Below are 26354 nucleotides of genomic sequence, written 5' to 3'. Positions count from 1 at the left end.
ATGTTTTCAGGAAAAATTCAAATCCAACTGGCAAAACAGACGCACTCAGCAAAAGTCATCTGACAAACCCCTTTTCACACATCACGTCGGCGGCAGATTACGGTTCTTTCAGGAGGTTTTAATAACAGCCACACAGGACCCCTGGGTACACAAGATAGTATCTCAGGGATATCATCTAGAGTTTTCATCAATTCCTCCTCCTCACTTCTTCATGTCCAGGGTTCCGAGCGAACCTCCTACAAGAAAAAGTAATCTCTCCGGTACCGCAAAGAGAAAAATTCAGGGGTTTTTATTCCAAGCACATTATTGTCTGCAAAAAAGACGGATCTTACAGACTCGTATTGGACTTAAAAAGCTCAATATGTTCATCCGACCAGCACATTTCAAAATGGAATCTCTTCACTCAGTGATCGCGGCAATGAAGCCCAGAGAGTTTCTGGTGGCCCTCAACATTCGGGATGCATATTTACACATCCCAATTTTTACACATCCCAATTTTCCATCACCATCAGAAATTCTTAAGATTTGCCTACGGCAAAAAACACTTCCAGTTTGTAGCACTACTTTTCGGCCTCACGTCAGCTCAGAGGATGTTCACAAAAGTAATGGCAGCCACGCTTCACATCCAGGGCATATCAATAACACCTTACTTGGATGATATTCTCCTGAAAGCACTGTCACTGGAAGAAGCCCACAGGATGGTTTCACAGACACTGGAGACGTTTGCCAAATTCGGTTGGCTAATCAACAAAACCAAGTCCAGCCTCATGCCGAGTCAGCGGATAGCCTTCTTAGGCATGATTTTCACACCACTCTTAAGCGAGTGCAACTACCAGAAGACAAGATCTTCAAACTACAGTCAATGCTACGACAGCTTCTCAAGGAGCGACACATCACAATGCGATTCACCATGAGAGTCCTAGGATCCATGGTTGCATCCATAGAAGCAGTTCCATTTGCTCAATTTCACCTACGAGAGTTACAATGGAACATTCTATCCCAGTGGAACCGTACCAGTCTCTCATAGAAAATATCAATTGTGCCCCAAACCAGAGTTTCTCTATTTTGGTGGTTGAGCCGCAACAATCTGTCCAAGGGTCGATCACTAGCAGAACCAAGTTGGCAAATACTCACCACGGACGCCAGCCTCAAGGGATGGGGAGCAGTCTATTCGCAGAGGGGCGACCCCTCCATTAAAGATTAGAGCTCACTCTGCTAGAGGTATCAGTACTTCATGGGCTTTCCAGAACCAGACTTCGGCAAGTCAGCCACATGGTCATCTTTACATGCCTTCACAAAATTTTACAAATTTGAGGTCTTTGCGGCATCAGAGACACACTTCGGCAGGAAGGTCTCGCTTCCTCCCACCCAATTCTTTTCGGGACAGCTTTGGGTATTCAAAACTGAAGTCCTCCGATATTACTAGGGGTATAGCATGAGGGGGAGGAGTAAACTTCTGTTCTAGTGTCCTGACTCCTAGTAGTGGATGCTAAAACCCATGGTCCCTGTTTCCCACAGACCTCTGAAGAGAAAGGGATTTAACGGTGAGTATCACAAAATCCTCTTTTTGCTTCCAATTAGGATACTTTATATCTAAGTTGGGATTAAGTGCAAGTTATTTTTATTATTACAGAGAAAAAGGAAATAGGTTTTTTAAAATGTTAATAATTTGAATAAAATGGAGTCTACAGGACACGGCTTTCACATAATTCGCAGCTTTCTGGATAACTGGTTTCCTGCTAACCGATCCTATACATTTGCTATTAGAGGTTATTGCTTAAAGGGGAACTATTGTTTTATATACGCTTCATCATACTGAAATAAGAAACTTTTCAAATACAGTCAATTAAACATTCTGTATCATTTCTGAAATAATCAAGTTTATCGCCACTATTCCTGTTTCTCATCTTTCTGTCTTCATTCAGGAGCTGGGTGTCCGATAATCATTGACAGATATTGGATCCAATATATCTTATTGGGGGACTCCTTTTGCCTAGAAGATGTATTAGAGCTCACTCTATTAAAACATCATGTCTCCTACATGCAGAATTTCAAGATTTTGTTTGTACTGGAATCGGTTATTTGAGTGAGCTCTAATTCATCTGGGGGAGCCCCCGTATAAGATATATTGGATGTAACTGTCAATGACTCTGACACCCAACTCCTGCATGAAAACAGAATGAAGAAAAACAGATGTAGAGAGAGGGATAGTGAACATAAACAATGCAGAATATTTAATTGATTATATTTAAAAAGTTTCTTATTTCAGTATGCTGAAACTGATCTAGTGCTGTCAGATATTCTGTGCATTTTAATGCAGAGCCAATTAGCAATTTTATGTAATTCTGGAACCATAGCTTCTAAGTAAAATTGCCAGCTCTAAATGTGTTCGTGCTCTCAAAAGCTTGTCCATTACCCAGTTTGTATGTGTGAAATAACTAGAATGCTGCTATAAAGGAAGATTGCTAGCATTATCAAGTAAAGTGCAGTCATTTCTTTTACAGCCTCTTTATAACCAGCCATCAGACACGAAAATTTATCATGAAAACATCAAGACGTAAGTATGCTGGTCTGCACCCAGTTTGCTAAAATGGTAATCTTTGTTTTAGTGCTTGCCAGTAGAAAGGCTGTCTAGCACTCTGGGCCAATTAGTATTATACGTATTATTAGCAGTATAAATGGTGAGAGGAGTTGATCGAATAGTGTTGTGTGATTTCCAAAAACCAGGATAGCTCTCTTGCTTCTGCAGCTAAAAGTCTGCATTGCAGATGCTTTCCACCAAATCAACTGAAGACAGTACTTTGAATATACCCCCTCATCCATGCTTTGTTTAGTAAATAATATTAATTAGGCACAACAATGTTACTGAAGATACAGCATCCCTAGCAAATGAGTCCTGCAAGCTTCCGTTGCAGCACATTTGTAATATAAGGACTGCTGACTAACTGGGAATGGATAACTCATATAAAGACACAGATTAATTCCATACTAAATCAAAATACTTAAAGGGATACTGTCATGGGAAAAAAACATTTTTTAAAAATGAATCCGTTAATAGTGCTGCTCCAGCAGAATTCTGCACTGAAATCCATTTCTCAAAAGAGCAAACAGATTTTTTTTTATATCCAATTTTGAAATCTGACATGGGGCTAGACATATTGTCAATTTCCCAGCTGCCCCTGGTCATGTGACTTGTGCCTGCACTTTAGGAGAGAAATGCTTTCTGGCAGGCTGCTGTTTTTCCTTCTCAATGTAACTGAGTGTGTCTCAGTGGGACATGGGTTTTTACTATTGAGTGCTGTTCTTAGATCTACCAGGCAGCTGTTATCTTGTGTTATGGAGCTGTTATCTGGTTACCTTCCCATTGTTCTTTTGTTTGGCTGCTGGGGGGAAAGGGAGGGGGTGATATCACTCCAACTTGCAGTACAGCAGTAAAGAGTGATTGAAGTTTATCAGAGCACAAGTCACATGACTTGGGGCAGCTGGGAAATTGACAATATGTCTAGCCCCATGTCAGATTTCAAAATTAAATATAAAAAAAATCTGTTTGCTCTTTTGAGAATTGGATTTCAGTGCAGAATTCTGCTGGAGCAGCACTATTTATTATTCCACGGCCATCCGCATAGATTACACATACAAACTATGCAGTTCAACAAGCACATAACTCTTTCATACTTAATACTGGTAAAGTGTTATGGTTGGCCTAATAAAAGATAAATTTGTTTGCATATCATACCAAAATATCGTATAATTGCATTTTTTTTAGTTGTGCAAAAAAAAAAAGAGAGAAAATTGGAGCTTGCATTCACCTTTTAAGCAAGGTGGCACAGTGGTGTATAGCTTGTGGGCATGGGATCTGTCTTTTTTTTTTATTACAGGGTCACGACCTGCAAAGAATATATATTTACAGTATGTGAGTGATGTTCCCTTATCCATCCCACATGCTGGATTTTATGTGCTGTGTGTTGAAATTGGATTAAGGGTGTGTGCACGCATAGGTATTTCTTTTTATAGTGAAATTAGAATTAATTAGCTTCCACTGGGGCAGAATGAGGTGTTAATTGGTGGGCAAGCTCTTTGCTGAGTAATGTAGTTTAGGGCTATATAAGTTAAGGAAATACAGCTATAAAGTTTAAGAGAAGCTAGTAAATGTAAAATAACTGCAGGACAAATGTCTGGTTTTTTTTCTCTTCCAGGAATCAGGTGATGAGGAAAAAACTTATACTGTTCTTTAAGAGACGAAATCATGCTAGGAAACTAAGAGTAAGTACTGTCTAAATATATTGCTTTTTTTTTTTTTTAACAAACACAGGTGATTGCTCTGATTGCAAGGAAGACAGGATTTTCTGCCTTTGACTCACAGGGACCATTTCACCACTGGCCGTTGCGCTTGTGAAGGCAAATTCAGCCTCTTCCTCACCTTGTTCCTTGTTAGAGATGGATTTTGGAACTTGAAGTGCCTCTGCTTTCCAGAGAACTCTGTAAGCTGCCACTCATGGAAGGCAGAGGGTCTGAAAGTTCCAGTATCCCCAATTTCAACATGGAACATGACTAATGGTTTGCTCTTAAAGTGAGGGATTGTCTACGTCTGGTAAAAGTAGGGATGCACCGAATCCACTATTTTGGATTTGGTCGAACCTTCAATCCTTCTCGAAAAATTTGGTTGAATACTGAACCAAATCCTAATTTGCATATGCAAATTAGTGGTGGGAAGGAGAACATTTTTTTACTACTTTGATTTGTGACAAAAAGTCATCTGATTTCCCTCCCCACCCCCTAATTTGCATATGCAAATGAGGATTCAGTTTTGGCCTGCAGAAGGATTCGGCTGAATCCAAATCCTGCTGAAAAACACAGAATCCTGGATTCCGTGCATTCCTAGGGGACAGGAAAAAATAAAATGAACTTATATATTTTTTTTTTTTCTTGAACCAAACTAAATGAGCTTTTCATCCACACCCAATGATCATAAAGATCAATATAAAAACACTGTTTTTGTTGTGTAAAATAAAAAGTAAAATGTTAGCTGGTGACTTCAATAACTAAATGATTGGGTTCTTGTTCAAATGAACAAGATGAGAATGGGCCTGCATTTTCACCTAGCAGCTGTATTGACTAGCTTGTGGCCTTATAGCAGCAACATGATCACATGCTCATGGCTCAGTTATACAAAAAGAGATTGGGGTTCACATGCTCAGTTTATATTGGTTCTCCGTAAGCATAAATCTGTCATTTGTTTTGTTGCAGCCAGCAACACATCTGTCACTATTCTAATAATTGTTTTATAGGCCAGTAGGTTCAGCATTGTTCATCCAGGCTACCATTTCTGCTATTAGAACATGATAGATAAATGTATTTTCCAGAAATATTACCTACCAAAGGGTTTATTCTAAAAGGCTGGTTTAGGTAGGTGTGTTCAAAGGACTTAATTAGGGATGCACAGAATCCAGGATTCGATTCGGCCAGGATTCAGCATTTTTCAGCAGGATTCAGATTCGGCGCAATCCTTCTGCCGGCTGAACCAAATCTGAAACCTCATTTGCATATGCAAATTAGGGGGAGGGGAATTGCGTGTCTTTTTGTCACAAAACAAGGAAGTAAAAAGTTTTCCCCTTCTGACGCCTAATTTGCATATGCAAATTAGGATTTGGTTCGGTATTCAACCAAATCTTTCAGGAAGGAAAAATCCAAAATAGTGGATTTGGTGCATATCTATACTAAATGTTGTTGCCCTTTTCTATGGCTTTATTTATCTATATTATGCTCTTGAAACAACAGATGAGATCTAGATAATTACAAAAGAATATATTTGCAACCATGACTGTAAAGTACTCTGGTGGCTATAAACTGTTTTTGTGTTGGCTATAAACTGTTTTTGTGATATTCTGATTGTAGTACATAAGCTATTTCTTGACACTTTCAATAGGAACAGAACATTTGTCAGCGCTATGATCAGCTGATGGAGGCTTGGGAGAAGAAAGTTGACAGGATAGAAAATAATCCTCGAAGAAAAGCGAAGGAGTGCAAAACCAGAGAATATTATGAGAAGCAATTTCCTGAAATCAGGAAGCAGAGAGAGCAGCAGGAGCGTTTTCAGAGGTCCAAAATTATTTATTTCTGTAAACTCAGTATGGACTTTTTAACCGTTTGTAACATTCCATATTCTTTTTATGTTGACAAAAAAACTTTTAGGATATATTTTAAAGAAATTTAATCATGGCATACTACTTTTTTTATTCAGGGTTGGGCAGCGAGGAGGACTGTCAGCAACCATAGCCAGGAGTGAACATGAAATATCTGAAATTATTGATGGTCTTTCTGAACAGGAGGTGAGCTCACAGTAGTGCTTTTTTAATTGTGTGTGTGAAAATTGCAGAGAATTGCAGCAAATGTTGGGAAGCCATTGAAGTATTTGCTTGATCTTTATATCAATAAAACTGGCCTCCAACCAGGTGTTTGAAAACTATTTTAGAATTCTGCTGGACCCTGAATCCTTTGTGAATATGCAAATTAGGAAAAGTAGTTGGGAAAAAGAACTGCATGCACAAACCGTTTTTGACCTTGTTTGTGTCGTGTGAGACAGTTGTTAGGGCAGTTGCATTTATAGTGAGGAAATTTGTTCTGGATGTTTCCTCTTTCCATGTTCCTAAGCAGACAATTACTTCTCTCATGCGTAGACAAAGGGGTCAAGATGTTGGTTTTTATTAATAGTTTGTTGGAAAATTAAAGCCAGTCCTCTTGTAGGCTGTAGCAGAACTAGTTTATTTCTTATTCTGGGCTGTCTGTCAAAGCTGAAAATAACATGTCCATTTGTTTTTTGTCAACATCTGTTTCACTCTGCATAATTATACCCAGGAACATAAGAATATATAACCAGAGGCAACGGCGTGTTCTTAGTTCAAAAACTTGTTTATGGTGCTTTACTTTCTAGTTCAACAGAACATGAAAGAGTCGCGTGAATGTTCTGTTTTCAAATGACTTTGCATAAATAACGGAAATGTAAACTTAAACTGTCTCTTCACCCTTCATTTCATAAATAGCTTATTGAGAGGATGTCATGGATGGAAGTATTTATTTTTTTCTGGGAGCTTTTAAAAAGAAGACATGTACTTAAAGATACTGTTCCAATATGGCTTTACATGTGTCTTAAGTAGTTGTATAATTAAACATGCTGCGGTTTGCTTTCCTTTACAGAATAACGAAAAGCAGATGCGACAACTCTCCGTCATTCCACCCATGATGTTTGATGCAGAGCAAAAGAGGGTGAAATTTATTAATATGAATGGTTTGATGGAAGACCCCATGAAGGTGTACAAAGAGCGGCAGTTTATGAATCTGTGGACTGACCACGAGAAGGAGATTTTTAAAGAAAAGTAATTATCTTCAGACTGTCTCTCTTAGTATAATTTGTGGTTTAGTATTCGAGGAGTAATTTCTCTGAGCTCGTTTTTCAGGATTACATTTTTTACTTATCAGCCCCTGCATGTAACAAAGTTACAGATAATGGAAATATTGTCATCCAGGAGAGTAGTCCCAATAAATCACAATCTTTCTGGACTGTATGTTCAACTCCACTAAGGGTCCCATGATGATGTGCTGTTGTTGCCACAGTTGGTTCTAGGTCAGAATCTAACACCCATTCTTCAAGTAGAACAGTATTACTTGTCCCACTATGGGCTATAACATATTTGCAGTACAGATATGCAATCTCTCATGAGAAACAGGTTGTCCAGAAAGCTCTGAATTACGAGGAGGCCATCTCTCATGGAGTCCATTTTAAGCAAATTATTCTAATTTTTAAATGTGATTTTATTTTTTTATTTAATTAAACTGTACCTTTTACTTGATCATAACGAAGCTGTATGAATCCACATTAGTGGCAAAACAGTCCTACTGTGTTTATTTAATGTTTAAATGAATTATTACAGTTAGGCCGTCTCTCTTATATTTATCAAAGAGTGAAGTTAGAGATTGCCACAGAGTGAAATTCCACCACTTTCCAATAATGTCTATGGGATTTTTAAAAGAGTATTTATCAATGGGTGGAAGTTCATCCTTTAATAAATATGCCTTTCAAAATCCCATAGACATGAATGGAGAGTGGCGGAATTTCACTCTAGCGGACTGTGACTCTCTCTAACTTCACCCTTTGATAAATATACCCCATAGAGTTAATTTTAAGCAAATTATTCTAAATTTTATCCACATAAGTGGCAAAACAGTCATACTGGGTTTATTCAACGTTTAAATGAATTATTAGCCGAGTTAACAGTGTAGCGGAGTTAAGGTACAGAAAGATCCCGTATTCTATAAACCCTGGGTCTCAATCATTATGGATAAGCGATTCTGTATCTGTTCAGGTTTTATATTTACTTTGAATGTGAAAACCAGCGAAAATTGCTTATATGAAAATATATAGGAAAGTAAAGTCTTCCATTATCTGGCATTGTTCATATAATTCTACTTGTTTTTAAAACTGAACTTTTACAACATTATTCTATTTCTGATTGGTAAACTTTTCCCCCCCAACTAGATTTGTACAGCACCCTAAAAACTTTGGACTGATCGCCTCGTATCTGGAAAGAAAGGTAGGCTGTTGTTTTATTGTTTTCAAACTTTGAATTTTAGGGATGCAACGAATCCACTATTTTGGATTCGCCCGAACCCCCGAATCATTCGCGAGAGATTCTGCCGAATACTGAACTGAGTCCTAATTTGCATATTCAAATTAGGGGTGGGAAGGGGGTTTTTTTTAACTTGTTTTGTGACAAAAAGTCACAATTTCCCTTCCCTCATTTGCATATGCAAATTAGGATGCGGATTCGCTTCTGCCAGCCAGAAGGATTCGGCCGAATCCTGCTGAAAGAGGCCGGATCCCGAACCGAATCCTAGATTCGGTGCATCCCTACTTTAAATGAGTCGACTAATTAAATGAATTGTTTGGACGGTTTCCCTTACGGAAAGGAATATCCAGAAATTAAAGCGGGGAAAAAAAAGATGTGTATGATTAATCTTGAACACAACAATTTTTTTTATACTAAACAAAAAAAAACTCTGCTACCTAAATACATTTGCAATAGACATCTGGCTATACTTAATAAGGCTACTTATAAATGCAGGCTAAGCAATAGCTGAACCACTCACCTCAACTTTCTCCGGTATCTGCACTAATAGGTACTTTGTCTGCCTTTGTCCAAAGTGATCGGTTTTCATTGTGGGAATCATGTGTATTTGTCTCCACGCAGGCCAATGCAGTTCCTTTTAGTGCAGGTATGAGCACTTCATCTGGCTTAGTAACAGCTTAAACATGTGGGAAAACAAAAGTAAAAGGGATACTGTGATTGATTGCTCATTTATAAAACTACAAATTGATAAGATGGATGAGACTGGCCAACATAGTGCTTCTGCAGATGAATATTGTAAAGCAGCCTAATTGACAAGCCAACCTATATCCAAAGTACATACATACCTCCCTATTGTTCCTTTTTTAGAGGGACAGTCCCTCTTTTGACAGCTCAACCCACAGTCCCTTGTTTGTACTGGAAAGTCCAGATTTTCTCTGCTCTGAACAGGCAGAAAAAGAAACAATGTTTCTAACTTAATTGGCTTTTGGCAGAGAGCCCAGAACAGCCACAGCTGTAGATAAGATACTTTTGTAACAATTTTGAGATAAGCAAATAAGTAATTGTAAAAATATAACAACAGGTTTAGCCATAACAGGTCTCTTGGGAGAAGTTAGACTCACAGCTTAAAGGGCAATTTACCTTCATTAGCAAAACTGTAAAAAAGATAATTAGGGGGTGTGGCCACAAAAATCGCCACAACTTTTTTGTCCCTCTTTTTATTTCCAAAATGTTGGGAGGTATGTACATATATATCGGGCCATAATAAGAGATGAGCCCTATTCATATTCCAGAATTCAAATGAATGCATGGTTGCTAGGGTACCAGACTCCAAACTGGAGAGCTGCTAAATACCTCAAAAACCACCAATCATAAAAACAGGTGAACAACCCCTTTGAATGTTTTAGTAGCATATCCTAGGTCAGCCACTTACAGTTTGTACTAAGTCTTTTGCACCACATAATTAATCCTACAGTAGTATCGGCTCCTCTATTATGTCGACAACTGAAAAATCATTAAAGGGGTGGTTCACCTTTAAGGTAACTTTTATTATGTTGTAGAGCGGCCAATTCTAAGTAACTTTTCAGTTGGTTCTCATTATTTATTTTTTATAGTTATTTGCCTTCATCTTCAGATTCTTCAGCAGCTTTCAAATGGGAGTCGCTGACTCCCTTCTAAAAAACAAATGCTCTGTAAAGCTACAAATGTATTGTTATTGTTACTTTTTATTACTGATCCTTCTACTCAGGTCTCTCCTATTCATGTTCCAGTCTCTTATTCAAATCAATGCATGGTTGCTAGGGTAATTTGGACCCTAATTACCAGATTGGTTAAGATGCAAATTGGGAGCTGCTGAATAAAAAGCTTAACTCAAAAACCAAATGCAAATTGTCTCAGAATATCACTCTCCATCATACTAAAAGTTATCTCAAAGGCGAACCACCCTTTTAAAGGGGAAGGAAACCTAGTTGGCGCAAAAACCCTCCCCCCCCTCCCGTGTGTTGCCCACCCTCCCTCCTCCCCCCTGGCCTACCCGTCACGCTGGGCAAATGCCCCTAACTTGTTACTTACCCTTCTGCGCAGGTCCAGTTCAGGGAGTTCACAGACGACATCTTCTTCCACGCAATCTTCTTCCTGCTTTGAACGGCGTTTTGGCGCATGTGCAGTAGGAGCATTTTGCCGGTACGGATCTACTGCGCATGCGCCAAAAGTCACAATGTACTTTTGGCGCATGCGCAGTAGATCGTACCAGCGAAATGCTCATACTATCGCTTGGAAGAAGATGTCGTCTGTGAACTCCGTGGACTGGACCTGCGCAGAAGGGTAAGTAACAAGTTAGGGGCATTTGCCCAGCGGGACGGGTAGGCCAGGGGGGAGGAGGGAGGGTGGGCAACACACGGGAGGGGGGGAAGGTTTTTGCGCCAAGTAGGTTTCCTTTCCCTTTAAGGATGCTTACTTTTCAGAAGTCCCCTATAACAAAAAAAATTACATTTTCAATGAACCAACACGGTCACCTCAAATTATTTTGCTTTTCATGTACATGAAAATAAACCGTTTTGGGGTAGGTCTTTGAAAGTGGAGCAGTCAGGCCCTTTTTTCTTGTTTAAACTTCTTGATTGCTGCTTTATAACATGTAAAATGTACATCCTAAATAATTAGTCTGTCCAATCTAACGCAGATGTTAAATGATTCCTTTCTATAAAATTACATTTATTAAGCCACACAGTTTAGTCAATGCTTTAATAAATTAGAATGGTGAAGGTTTTCATATAATTTAGGTTAAAAGTCCAGTCCAGCTTTAGCTGAGAAAGTGTCATCCCAATTTATGCAGACTGACATTTTTCACTTATGTGCACGTTTGTTTTCCCAAAATTTACTCTATTCTGATGTGGATCCCTGCAGAAAGTAAAATCAGGGTTGTACTGTTCTGCATGTAATCTACCCTCTTTGTTTTTCATTTGTAGACTGTTTGCGACTGTGTTTTATATTATTATTTATCTAAGAAAAATGAAAATTTTAAATCCCTTATGAGAAGAAATTATCCTAAGAGGAGAGGACGCAACCAGGTACATTTTCTTTTTTTCTCTCTTGTATGCAAAATGTGATATAAATATGTTAAAGGGATCCTGTTAGGAAAAAAGTTTTTTTTCAAAATGCATCAGCTTATAAACTTCAGTCACTCTTTACTGCTGTACTGCAAATTGGAGCACTATTAACTGGGTTTTGAAAAAAAAAATGTTTTTCCCATGACAGTATCCCTTTAAATACTATGTGGAATAAATAGTAATGTCCCAAACAGAGGTTGCCTCTTGGTAGTATATGACACATTGCTACAAATCCTCCTCTTATTTATTTATATACAGAATATATTTTTATAGCATGTGGCACAGCCCAGTGATGTGGCTGAACAGTCAGTGACTTTTTCAGCCAATCAGGCAGAGTACACAGGAGATTACCAGGAGTAACCCATGTAAGATTAGTCACTGGCTTGTGAGATGGGCAACTCTTCCCTTGGCAGCTTAAGTGCTAGTGATGATACAATTTCCTGGAATAAACAGGCTGTCGGGTCCAGCAATGCGTTTACTCTCTTGCCCCCTGCTACATTTTATCTCTGTACGGCTTGTTCCGAGCCAAAGGACCAGCCTTTTTGTAGCTGCCGGAGAAGATTTTTCTTGAACAGATGAAGAATGTCCAGGTATGTACAGAAAGACTAGTCTCTGTGGGTGTTTCGTAGCAAAATACTGAGCTCCCCCCATCACAAGCCAAATGTGCTCTCTGCATGAGTGTGATGGGCCACGGCAACTGTCATTGCTTACGAAAACAGCGATTCAGTAATGCAGTTGGTGCACTAGTGACCTGCAGGCTGACCCGATAACCGCGGGTTTACTCGGGCGGGTTCAGGCCGACCTCACACTCTCTTTTCTGGATTGCGGGTTGAGCACTTCTTACTGCTCTCCCCACCCGCGACCTTCAAAATGCCGACTTCCGGGTTGAGTTTTTATAGATGCAAGCCTCTCGCCCTGCCCCTTTTGTGACATCATTCGCGGGTCGGGTGGGCACAGGTCTATAAAAGAGACCCTGAAAGGCGGGCGCGGGTGGTGGGAGGTCAGGTTGCGGGCGGGTGCGGTTCGGGAAAAGCAAATGTCTCAGCATATCACTCTCTACATCTTACTAAAAGTTAATTTAATGGTGAGCAACCCCTTTAACCATATGTAGATTTTGTTTTGTTCTTGTTATATATAACTAGACTGATATTTAAAGTGGACCTGTCACCCAGACACAAAAATCTGTATAATAAAAATCCTTTTCAAATTAAACATGAAATCCAATTTCTATTTTTTATTAAAGCATTCATAGCTGTTGTAAACTCATTTAAAAATCTCAGCTGTCAATCAAATATTGTCTGCCCCTCCTCTATGCCATGGGCATAGAGGTGGGACAGACAATTACTTTCACTTTCCATTCAGCACTTCCTACATGTCACTGCTCTCCCCACATTCCCCCCAATCTCTTCACCATTTAATTGTGTAACCAGGACATGGGGATGGACATCAGGTCCCCCATTCTGGTGCACAAACAAAATTCTGAGATGATACAAGGCTTGTCTTAATAACAGTGTCCACAAAATGGCTGCTGCCTGTTTGCAATCATTTTGAATTCCCAGACTGAAGGAAACAAGATTCATATACTTTATATAGTGTAATTTAAGTTCATTTTGCTTGACTAATGTGATAAAATAGGATTTTTAATAATTCTTTTGGGTGACGGGTCCCCTTTAATAGGAGACATTTTCTCTTGACTATATTTTTTGTTGCCTGGTTAATCATGTGCAGATATTTTTGGTTCTCGTTGTATGTCACATGACTGACATTTAATAGGAGTCCTTCTCCACAGGCATGTGATGTGTGTTCAGGCTTTAATTTACTTTCCAGGCTCCAGATTACTATCACACATACTCACAGCTTACACACGTTCTCTTTGCTGAGTCAAGTAAATTTTGTAAATGATACTAATTATGTATGCTGGGTGACTGATCTCACCCCCACCCTCAGTAAGAGTCTGTGTATCACTATATGCTCCCTATACAGGATGTCTTTCCATTTCACTACATTTACTAGTATGTAGTGCTCTGACACTACTTGCACCCAAAATGCAATTGCCTGCAAAGACTGGTGCAATGACTTGTCAGGGGACTTCCACTTTAACACACACAACACACACTGCAACTTCCTATATTATTCAAGTATTTGATCAAGTTCTGAGCACTTCAATAGTTCCTTCTTGTTGGGTGTATTGATATAGTACATCATCATCACAACTCCTAACTCCTTCTAATGGATATTACATTTATCAGACTTTTTTTTTTTCCTTTTGTGGGCAAACATTTATTCAGAGCTTCTTTACTCTGGTTAAAGATTGATAATAATGTCACTCTCAAATAGTTCTAGGGTGATCAGACTTTCACACTAATGTTTGGTCTTCAGGATTCGGATTCCGCTTGCACTTCTATGGAACCCCCCAACCGAACACTTTGGAAACTGCCTGCTCAGCCTAACCTGTATATCTCACATTTCTCACCCATTTCAGGTTAATCTTTGCTAACAGATGAGCTGTTTGTTGTTAATAATTTATTTCGTTTTGATATTTTCTTTATTGGACAGTAGCATATTTTTGAAGACTGCTGCATAACAGTTTAATTCAGGGGTCACCAACCTTTTTGACCCGTGAGCTACATTCAAATGTAAAAAGAGTTGGAGAGCAACGCAAGCATGAAAAAGTCCCTTGGGTGCCAAATAAGGGCTATGATTGGCTACTATGAGCAAACTTACGGGGTTGTTCCTGCTGAATTATGCTTAGAACAGGGGAATACCTATGCTGCTGCCATAGTTTTATGGGATCTCTCTGTACAGACTGTGCACACTTAGGGACTGTTCCTGCTGAATTGTGCTTAGTACAGGGAATACCTATGCTGCCATAGTTTATGGTATCTCTCTGTACAAGCTATGAGCAAATTTAGGGGGGGTTGTTCCTGCTGAATTATGCTTAGAACAGGGGAATACCTATGCTGCTGCCATGGTTTTATGGGATCTCTCTTTACAGACTATGTGCAAACTTAGGGACTGTTCCTGCTGAATTGTGCTTAGTACAGGGGAATACCTATACTGCCATAGTTTTATGGTATGGTAGCATATTTTTGAAGACTGCTACATAACATGTGGAACCTCTAATTCAGGGGTCCCCAACCTTTTTGACCCGTGAGCTACATTCAAATGTAAAAAGAGTTGGAGAGCAACGCAAGCATGAAAAAGTCCCTTGGGTGCCAAATAAGGGCTATGATTGGCTATTTGGTAGTCCCTATGTGGACTGGCAGCCTACAGGAAACTCTGCTTGGCTGTATACTTAGTCTTTATGCAAGTTTAACTTGCTTTCAAGCTTGGAATTCAAAAATAAGCACTTGCTTTAACACTTAGAGCAACATCCATGAGGTTGGAGAGCAACATGTTACGAGCTACTGGTTGGGCATCACTGCTCTAATTCCAGAGGCTTATGACCATTTAGGACATTAACACAAGTGATGTTTTGTCTCCCATGGTTTATTGTGCTACAAAATCCCGGAAAAATCCTTGTCATTGTGACTGCTGGGGATCTGCAGGAAAAACATTCAGATCACATAATCATGCAAAATATGTATGAAAGCTCTTGATTTTTATTTATGTAAAAGTTCTCTTTGCCGAGTTGATCTATAGAAGGCAATTTTTGAGGAGCCGGGTAATGATTTTGGGAGCTGCTAGATGTTAAGTCATAGAAATGCATTTATTTGGGTAATCTTAAATAACTGAGCCCAGTCCGCACTCACTGTCTGCTTGCCACACCCTGTGTTGTAGGTTTTAACATGCAACTCTTTATGTAATAGCAACAGATAACACGCCCTTCCCAAGAAGAAAAGGAAATTGAAAAAGTAGAGGAGGAGAAAGTAGATAGAAATGACAAAAAGGAAGAAGAAAGGAGGGAAGAAGAAGAAAAAGAGGAGAAGGAAGAGCTTAGGTGAGTTTTTGTTATATGTTTACCTTTATGATAACTGAATTACTATTGTCATGCCTTTGTGTAGGTAGTAGGTGTTACAAAGGAATTATTTCCCTTTTCCAAGTTTTGTTATGTCTATTACCAGGAGCTTGAAGCTGTAATTATTTTATCGTCGTCATACAGAAATAACCTTAAAGGAGAAGGAAAGGTTAAAACTAAGTAAGCCTTATCAGAAAGGTCCATCTAAATATACCAGTAAACCCCCAAAGTAGTGCTGCTCTGAGTCCCCTGTCAAAAGAAACACAGCATTTCTTTCCTTCTATTGTGTACTCATGGGCTTCTGTATCAGACTTCCTGCCTTCAGCTTAAACCTCATTGCCCTGGGCAAGAGCATGCTCAGTTTGCTCCTCTTCCCCTGCCCCCTCCCTTTTCTACTGTAATCTGAGCCCAGAGCAGGTAGAGACTCAGGCAGGAAGTGATGTCACACCACATTAATACTGCAGCTCCTATACTAAACAAACAGAGAGTTTCTAGAGCTTTTTACTCAGGTATGGTAAAACATTCTACAGAATAAATATAGCATTCTAGCTTGCACTATTGCGGCTAATCTATTGGCAATAAAATGCCTCCGTAGCTTTCCTTCTCCTTTAAACATTTTTTAATATTTAATTGTGAATATTAAATATTTATATAACTCTGAAGGTGTCTCCATATTATTAAAGGGATACTGTCATTGGAAAACACATCAGTTGATAGTCCTGCTCCAGCAGAATACTGCAATGAAATCTGTTTCTCAAAAGAGCAAACAGATTTTAATTTAATTTTGAAATCTGACATGGGGCTAGACTTATTGTCAGTTTTCCAGCTGCCCCCAGTCATGTGACTTGTGCTCTGATAAACTTCAGTCACTCTTTACTGCTGTACTGTAAGTTGGAGTGATATCACACCCTCCCCTCTAACAACAGAACTTTGGGAAGGTAACCAGATAGCAGCTCCCTAACAATAGGACATGTAGTATGGGCTGTGAATCAACACAGAATTAAATGCCTTTATTTGCACAGACCACCACATCAATGAGCGGCCAGCCATGGGTATAAATGCATTTCCAGGATATTCATTTGTGTCCTAAATGCAAATACGAGGCAATCGTTCTGTTCAAGAACGTTCATTTTGTGTTGTGCTGTCAGCTCTAGTTTGCTTTGCATTTCTTAAGGTGGCCATACACGGGCAGATAAAGCTGCTGATATAGGTCGTTTCGACCGATTCGACCGCTTATCTGCCCGTCGGGTCTTCCCGATCGATATCTGGCCACGATATCGATCGCGAAGGTTGGATTTTTACCCAACCGACCAGTCGGAGTCCCTTGGCGCATCGTAATTCGATCGTTCGGCCATGCGGCCGAATGTTCGAATTACCCCCGATATAGCCATGCAGTTAGTGGCATATCGGGGGAAGATGCGCTCGTTTGTCCAAACGAGCGGATCTTTGAGTCTATGGCCACCTTTAGGGTAAGGACACACGGGCAAATTCGGGGAGATTTCCCCGAACTGCCTTCCCCTACCTTCCCGTCGGCTATAATGAAAAATCGTGAGGCAACTTCAGGCGACTTCAGAAAACGATGGGGATTTTTCATTATAGCCGACGGGAAGGTAGTTTGAGAAGATTGCCACCCCGAAGAAGAGGCGATTTGTAGACGGGGGGCGACTAATGTCCCTGAATCTTCCCGTGTGCCCTGACCCTTACAGAATTATGATGGGCTTAAGGATCCAGTTGGTGTGTCAAGCCAGGTTCATGTGCCATCTTTTGATTTAATCAAATATGATGTTTTATTTTCTTTTTTTTCTATTTTTAGGGAGGGTACCAAAGACAAAATTGATGCTGTAGCCGAAGATGGGGAAGAAAAAGATCAATCCATGCAAAGGGGTCGTAAAACTGCGAATAGCCAAGGCAGACGAAAGGGTCGAATCACCAGATCCATGGCAAATGAAGCTGCTACGGCGGGAAATACTATCGGCACTGCAACTACTGCTCCAGCCTCTACCACTAGCACCACCACAACTACCACCACTGTTGCACCTGTTACTGTGGCACCACCTTCAGAGGAACCAAACTCTCCTCCTCCACCACCACCAGAAGAACAAAGTGAGTCACTAATATATTCTGCTGACAGCTACTTGTTTTGTGTTGATGTCTTTGTGTCATTCAATAGGTGTTGCATGGGTATCTCCTACTTTCTGTAATGAATGTAGAATGCTACTAAAGAATGTAACCCCGCTATGCTGTGTTAAAAAAAGCAAATGGCATGCATACCTTGTGCAAATGTGCAATGTTGAGGGGGTGTCTTCTCATTCCTCTGTGTGCTGAATCCACATATTTTACATCTGCTGTTCTGTGTAAGGCTAAAGGTGGCCATAGATGTAACAATTACAATCTTTCCTGCGACCATTGGTTCGTTGTCAATACAGATGTTTTAAATCTGAATCATCCGATATACAGGGCGAAACAATAGAATTCAACCTGTATCTGACGATATCAGCATTAACCGTGACGATGTTCGGGTGCCTTCAAAGGCGCCCAATCAGAATTTTCTGGCCAGCCCGATCGACGAGCCGACAGATATCCAAGTCTTCTGCCGATATCGATTGTACGTTATTATCGGTGTATCTATGTCCTTATTAAGAAAAGGCTGTTTGTAGCACTCACAGATATTTATTTTTAAATTCCATGGCAGATGTGTTTTGGAACATTACTTTGCCCAAAGTAATTGTAAATACAATGTATTTACAGTGTTTCATTAGAGTTTATTTGTTGCTGTTTATATGGAACCCATACAGTGTGAGTGCAATTGCAAAATTTTAAATTATAGTAAATAAAGGAGTCAGCCCCCTTCTCCATGAAGCTTACATTCGTAATGGGTAAAGGGAAACTTCAGTTTGAGTTCAAAATTAGGGATGCACCGAATCCACTATTTTAGATTCAGCAGAACCCCCGAATCCTTTGCGAAAGATTCGGCAAAATACCAATCGGAATCCTAATTTGCATATGCAAATTACTTCCTTGTTTTGTGACAAAAAGTCACACGATTTCCCTCTCCGTCCATAATTTGCATTTGCAAATTAGGATTCGGTTCAGCCGGGCAGAAGGATTCAGCCAAATCCGAATCCTGCTGAAAAAGGCCGAATCCCAAACCGAATTCTGGATTCGGTACATCTCTAATCACAATATACAGCTAGTGCTTGTCATGCATTGTGATTGTTAGAATTAAGATTTATATATATTTTCAATTTATTAAACTTATACTGTGCAGAACTGTTAAATTGAAAGGACTTTCTTTTTACAAATGACCCTAGCTCTGTAGCTTCATGAGAACAATTGTGGGAGTGGAAGGTGGTTAAATAAATGGTCAGTCCCTTTATAATTTAGGCAGCAGTAAACAGGCCCAGGCAATACTCTTCCTACCTACCTCTTCCAATGCAAACCTGGCCAATCAACAATCTGATCAATACCTATCAAGATCATACCTCCCAAATGTCATGTTTTCTGCTGGACAGTCAACTCGCTCAACCCGCATTTTCTTACTGAAATGTCCGGAGTTTCTCTTAGATCTCCTGCACTGACTCAAGAAAGAGATACAAAGTTTCTGAAACTTAATTAAAATAAGAGGCTTTTTGGAAGAGAGCCCAGAACACTCAGCAGCTGCACTTGGATACTTTTGTAACAATTTTAGATGACCAAAGAAACAGTTGTAACAATTTAAAATAAGCAGGTCTCTTGGGAGAACTGAGACTAGTAGTTTAAAGGGCAATTCACTGAAATTAGCACATAAAAACATTGCACTTTAACTCCCAGAAATGTTCATACTTTCATGACCTGCCAAATATTGTAAAATGGACATGGTAATTAGGGGTTTGGCCATAAAATGGGCGTACTTTTTTATTTTTTTTAATTGTTGGGAGGTAGGCAAGATGAGCAGGCCGCCACACTTCCAAAAAAAAAAATAAATAAATAAAAATGTATGTGTAGTGACAGTTTTGGTTTGTATTGCCCTTCCATGATGCCGCAACAATGCAGCACCTACTACTTCAACTGCTTGGCTCATGGTAGTGTAAAGTATGTGAGCACACAACTACTACTTGCCCCATTACAAAGCCACAGCAGTGTGTGTTCAACAAGGCCGTAATGATGTCTTTATTGAATGCTTTGACTTACAGCAACTGCCAATAAACAGGGTACGTCCTCCAGCCTCTGCTGCTGCCAGGATCTGAGTCTCCTCATTTCTCTGTTTATTCAAATAGCTCTTGCCAAAAGCTCAGATTCCTGCTATTTTTGCCTTATTTGGTAGAAAAAAAAGGATGCAAATACATGTTATTGTGCTTTCTAGCATCCTTCAAAACATCTGGAGAACTAAAGATGGACTTTCCTGTTCTAGTCTGTTTAGTCTTCTGACAGATCGCACATTTATTCTTTATTGCATAAATATTCTTTTAGAAGGACAGTGGTAAACAGATCTATCCAGTACATCTAAGTGATGGTAATTTTAAAAGGGCATCCAACTCACTGTGGTTTAAATTAAAAAAAAAATTGACATATTAATATAGTACAAATTGCCCTATTAAAATGTTTAGTTCCTTAAAAGGGGTGGTTCACCTTTAAGTTGGCTTTTAGTATGTTATTGAATGGGCAAATCTAAGTAACTTTTTTATTGGTCAAAATTATTTTTTTTAATATATTTTTTGAATTTGTTGCCTCCTTCTCCTCCTCCTTCTCGTCTTCCTCCTCCGTCTCTCCTTTTCCTCCTCCTCTCCTTCTCCTCCTCCTTCTCTCCTTCTCTTCCATTTTCTCTCCTTCACCTTCTCCTCCTCCTCCTTCTCTTCCTTCTTCTCTCCTTCTCTTCCTTCTTCTCTCCTTCTAGTCCTCCTTCTTCTCTCCTTCTAGTCCTCCTTCTTCTCTCCTTCTCCTTCTTGTCTTCTTCTCCTCCTCCTTCTCGTCTTCCTTCTCCATCTCCTCCTTCATCTCTCCTTTTCCTCCTCCTCCTTCTTCTCTTCCTTCTTCTCTCCTTCTCCTCCTCCTTCTTCTCTCTCGTCCTCCTTCTTCTCTTCTTCTCCTCCTACTTCTTGTCTTCCTCCTCCATCTCTCATTTTAATTCTCTTCCTTCATCTCTCCTTCTCTTCCTTCTTCTCTCCTTCACCTCCTCCTTCTCTTCTTCTCCGCCTCCTCCTCCTTCTCTCCTACTCGTCCTCCCCTGCTGACATAAAGTGGCCTTACATGGGGCCCTCCGACAGGTCTACCCATGTGATATGATCATGTCAGGGAAACATCTGTAACATCCTATACAGATGACTGCCAAACCTTTAAAATAAAAAGTTATTCAAGTGATGCTTTTATCAATGCTGGGCAAAATTGCCCATGGGCTGTTACCCATGGCAACCAATCAAATTGTTCCATTCATTATTCTACCTGCAGCTGCCTGAGAAAAAGCCAAGCACTCATTGGTTGCTATGGGCTATGGCCACAGGCAAATTAGCCCCCTTTTTATCCTGTTCGTTTGTATAAATGTCATGATTTTTTCAGTTACTGTATTACACCAAACTAGCCCCAGTAGCTTGCCTTTATAATCTACTAAATTAGCCCAAAAAAGTCTCTATAGGCAAAATCCACTCTATGTTTTCTGGGTTTTTTTTCTGTTTTGTTTTCTATGGATAACATCGTAAATCACTCTGCAACTAGTTTAAAAAGTGTATGTTGCTGTTAGACTTCATTTGCACTCTATTGATAATGGCTTGGATCTTTTAAAAAGAGTTGATTTGAGGTTGTTTATTATTTCTGTTTGCTTTGTTATGCATAATTAATCACTATTCATATTGCCACACAAAAATACTCATGCTCATAAAAACAAATCTTAATTTTCACACTTTTGCAAAACTTGGGGGCAGATTTATAAAAGGTCGAAGGTCGGGTTTTTCTTTCATTCGAATGAACTCGAATGACCTCGACATTCCAATAGTATCTTATTTAAGAAAAAAAACGAATATAACTGACATGAAAACTTGATTTGACTAAACTGGAATTGAGTTTTTTTCTCCGAAACAACCCTCAAATGTCAGGAAGGCCATTAACGTCTTCAAATAGGTCACTGGATCTTTGCCAATGACTTGAATATGAGCTCGGCAGGCTTTTTAGGTGGCGAATGGTCGAATTCGAATTGTTTCCAAGGTCCGGGTAGGATAAATTTCGAATTGAAGTTTGGATTATTCCCAATTTGTGCGTTTTGACTAAAAATCCAACTTGAAAATTTGAATTTCCAATCTGAACCTTAATAAATCTGCCCCTTGATGCGATGCTGCTTATATTCTTCTAGAGCTGTGCTTTTCAGACTTTTTTAGTTCGATCCCCTCTCGAAGGTCCAGCCTTTAGCCAGCCCACTTTAGATGTAGGTGTATTGGCCCTTCATAGTTTAAAGAACCAGTAACATCAAATCTTTTTTTTTTTTTTTTTTTATTTTAAAAATGTTAGTATACAACGAAAAAAATATACACAAAGACAAATGAAAGGTTGAAATCGCAAATTCTTTATTAAGAAATAATTTACCAAAACTCCGCTTGCGCTCCTCTTCACAAAAGGTGATCCAGCAATCCATCGTGCATCGCTCGATTTCTACTCCTTGCCTTCCTTTTAGGAGATAGCCAGGGAGGAGAAATCAAGCGATCTACAATGGATCACCGGATCGCCTTTTCTGAAGATTAGCGCAAGCGGAGTTTCTTGATAAAGACTAAGCGATTTGGAAGTTTCATTTGTCTTTGTGGGTTTTTTTTCGTTGTATACTAACGAATTTAAAAAAAAAAAAAAAAAAGAAAATTTGATGTTACTGGTCCTTTAAGGTCATTGTAATTTCCGTTTAGTTTTTGCTGAAGGAGTATGTGCATATAAAGCTGGCATTGACCGTGCTTAGTGAAGTCTTCTGTGTTTAGTGATGTAACTTCGTATCACATGGCTTGTATTTTGTTAAGTTCTAAAAAGAAAAATTAGGATATTCGATATTGCTAGTGGTTTTGTACTGTACCTTTATTTAGTAATTGGAGTTCATTGGTGACTTCTAATATACTTATATATTACAGTAAGGTGTTCTTTATATTGTCTTTTTTTCTTAAGTGCCAAGCACATCATTTTTCTTTTGATACCGTCTTAAAGGAGAACTAAACTCTAAAAATTAATATGGCTAAAAAAAGCCATATTTTATATAATGAACTTATTGCACGAGGCTAAAGTTTGAGCTTGTCAATAGCAGCAATGATCCAGGACTTCAAACTTGTCACAGGGGGTCACCATCTTGGAAAGTGTCTGTGACACTCACATGCTCAGTGGGCTCTGATTGGCTGTTGAGAAGCTAAGCTTAGGGCTCGTCACTAATTATCCAGCAGAAAATGAGCTTCCCTGGCTGTAATATAAGATGATGCTACAGGTTTGCTGATTATTCAATTCTGATGCTAATTGCACTGGTTTCTGTGCTGCCATGTAGTAATTATGTGTATTAATTACTAATCAGCCTTATATTGTGACATTTCTATTCTATGTGTACTGTATATTGTGAGTGGCTCCCTAAGCTCAGTAAGTGACAGCAGCACAGAGCATGTGCAGTGAATCAGCAGAAAAGAAGATGGGGAGCTACTGGGGCATCTTTGGAGACACAGATCTTTACTGCTAAAGGGCTGTGGTTGCCTTGGGCTGGTACAGAAGCACCAAACATCATGTACAACATTTCTACCTACTTCTTTAGTTCTCCTTTAAACCCAAAATTTTATTTTTAAACTTCTGGTTTAACTCATTTCTTAGTTTATGAATGTATTGATCAGTGAATTCTGACACTACTACTTAGGGGCAGATTTATCAACGGACGAATTTCGAAGTAATGGGAGTTGTTTTTAAATCCCATAAATTTGAATAAAAAAAAGATCAACCGAAATTTATTAAAAAAAAAAAAAAAAATCGATGTTCTTTTCTGCGGCTGAATAGGCTGTATTAGATCGAATTTGATTCGGTATTTTCCAGCCAATTGACTCCAAATAGGTTCTAGGAAGTCCATAGTCCATAGGCTAAAACAGCAATTCGGCAGGTTTTAGATTACGACGAATAGTCAAAGTCGAAATATTTTTTCAAAATCTAATTTGGACTATTGCCTAGTCGAAGTACACAAAAATAGCTCGAAATTTACATTTTTTTTACTTTGAATTTTCAATTTGACCCATGATAAATCTGCCCCTTCGTGTATAGGCACGCTCTGTACAGAATCCGTGCTATGTTGGCGAGGCTGCATCGTTTTCTCATGGGTGAAAGAGTTCAGTTTGCTTTTCTTGCATTTATTAAATTGTTTGTGATTGTAGACATTTTTCCATGGCATGCCATTGTTGTCTTGGTATGATCCCAGCGATCGTTCTGATGAGTGATTTCAGTTCTGCACTTTGGATTTACTTTGCTAGAGGCCGATTTGGCTCGGACGTTATCTGTGGGCGGAGCTATCCGTTTTACGTTTTAATCTTCATGGTATCGTTTTTTGTTTCCATGCTTTTTCCACTTCATTTTAATTGCGCTGTTAGAGAGCAAAGAAGCGAGCGTTCATTAGTATCTCCCCCCTCCACTAGCTGGTCATAAGCTAGCTTGTACTAATAACTGACTCCCTCCACCCGTCTCCCAGCAGTTCTTCCCCTTCGGTGGCTTCCTGAACGTAAATGGATAAATAGAATGGGGGCTTTGTACGATTGGTGCTCATAATGCAAATCCAAGCGTTTCTTTTTGATGGGATTTGCTGTGTTGTGCTTTCAGCTTCGCCAGACACCGTGGAGACCTCCCGTTGGACTGAAGAAGAAATGGAAGTTGCTAAAAAAGGTAAAACATTTCATGTTTGGTATCCAGTGAGACTGATGCTGGCCAGTCATGTAGAAGTAGTGTGTGTGGCACTGACACAGCTGTGGTGTTTCTTTGGTTTTTTTTGTTGTTTTTTTTTTTTATATTGGTTTTTTATTTTATTTTTGGACTATATGTGCACTCTTAGATCTGATTCTATTTCTACTGGAAATGTCATCCTGGTCATAGTCTCTGGGTAATTAGTGAAGCCCTAGCATTATATTGAGTACAGGTATGGGACCTGTTATCCAGAATTCTCGTGACCTGAGGGTTTCCGGATAATGGATCTTTCGGTCATTTGGATCTTCATACCTTAAAGGGAAACTATCGCGAAAATGAAAATGTAATATAAGCTTCATCATACTGAAATAAGAAACTTTCTTAATACAATCAATTAATTCTGTTCTGTTTCTGAAATAATGAAGTTTTTCTGCGCTATTCCTCTCTCAGCGTCTGTTTCTCTTCATTCTCTCTTCATGCAGCAGTTGGGTGTCAGATATTCATTGACAGTTAGATCCAATATATCTTTTAGAGGGGCTCCTTTTGCCTAGAAGATGTATTAGAGCTCACTCTATTAAATCGCCAGACATCATGTCTCTCTACATGCAGAATTTGTGCAAAAGGCAGTTATTTTGTTAGATTGTGTTTATACTGGAATCAGTTATTTTTTTTGAGTGAGCTCTAATACATCTGCTAGGAAAGGAGCCCCCCTATAAGATATATTGGATCTAACTGTCAATGAATATCTGACACCCAACTGCCGCATGAAGACAGAATGAAGAGAAACAGATGCTGAGAGAGGAATAGTGACGATAAACTTGATTATTTCAGACTATTTAATTGATTATATTTAGAAAGTTTTTTATTTCAATATGAGGAAGCTTATATTAAATTGTCATTTTCGCGATAGATCCCTTTTAAGGGTTAGGGCACACAGGCAGATTCAGGGAGATTAGTCACCCAGCGACAAATCTCCCCTAACTGCCTTCCCCCCATGGGACCTATTATCCATAATGCTTGGGACCCGGGGTCTTCTGGATAACAGATCTTTTTGTAATTTGGGTCTCCGTACCTTAAAAATATTTAAAAAACATGTAAACATGAAATAACCCCAATAGGCTGGTTTTGCCTCCAATAAGGATTAATTAAATCTTAGTTGGGATCAAGTACAAGCTACTGTTTTATTATTACAGAGAAAAAGGAAATATCTTTTAAAAACTTGTATTATTTAGATAAAATGGGAGATGTCCTTTCCGTAATTCGGAGCTTTCTGGATAACGGGTTTCCACATAACAGATCCCACACCTGTACTGTTTTATTATTACAGAGATAAAGGAAATCCTTTTTAAAAATTTGGATTATTTCATTGTAATGGAGTCTATGGGAGACGGCCATTCCGTAATTCTGAGCTTTCAGGATAATGGGTTTCTGGAAAAACAGATCCCATACCTTTACAGCAGGGCGACTGTCTCACTGTCTTCAAAGTACATTTAAATAAAAAATTTGCAAGTGGTTTTCATTTTTTATTTGTGGGTTTTGAGTTATTTTGCTTTTTATTCAGCAGCTTTTCAGTTTGCAAGTTCAGTAGTCTGGCTGCTAGGGTCCAAATTACCCTAGCAACCATGCATTGATTTGATTAAGTGACTGGAATATGAATAGGAGAGGCCTGGGTAGAAAGATGAGTAATAAAAAGTAACAATACATTTGTAGCCTTACAGAGCATTTGTTTTTTAGATGGGGTCAGTGACCCACATTTGAAAGCTGGAAAGAGTTGGAAGAAGAAGGCAAATAATTCAAAAACTCTAAAAA

General features: G+C 39.1%; 1 protein-coding gene across 11 annotated transcripts in view; it reads left to right on the top strand.

Moving 5' to 3' along the window:
• Nucleotides 1-26354, top strand: part of ncor1.S (nuclear receptor corepressor 1 S homeolog) — a 120466-nt gene that overhangs the window by 23237 nt on the left and 70875 nt on the right. For 4 of the 11 annotated variants that reach the window (XM_041583018.1, XM_041583025.1, XM_041583019.1 and 1 more), the window contains exons 8-17: nt 2490-2557; nt 4197-4263; nt 5927-6099; nt 6242-6329; nt 7195-7373; nt 8534-8588; nt 11588-11689; nt 15538-15668; nt 17500-17789; nt 24465-24527. In XM_041583018.1, the coding sequence (XP_041438952.1) occupies nt 2490-2557; nt 4197-4263; nt 5927-6099; nt 6242-6329; nt 7195-7373; nt 8534-8588; nt 11588-11689; nt 15538-15668; nt 17500-17789; nt 24465-24527 (1216 nt within the window). 11 annotated transcript variants of the gene reach the window in all.

The sequence above is a fragment of the Xenopus laevis genome, chromosome 2S (genome assembly GCF_017654675.1).
Source record: "Xenopus laevis strain J_2021 chromosome 2S, Xenopus_laevis_v10.1, whole genome shotgun sequence".
NCBI lineage: Eukaryota > Metazoa > Chordata > Amphibia > Anura > Pipidae > Xenopus > Xenopus laevis.
This window is presented reverse-complemented; position numbering and strand designations above follow the sequence as displayed.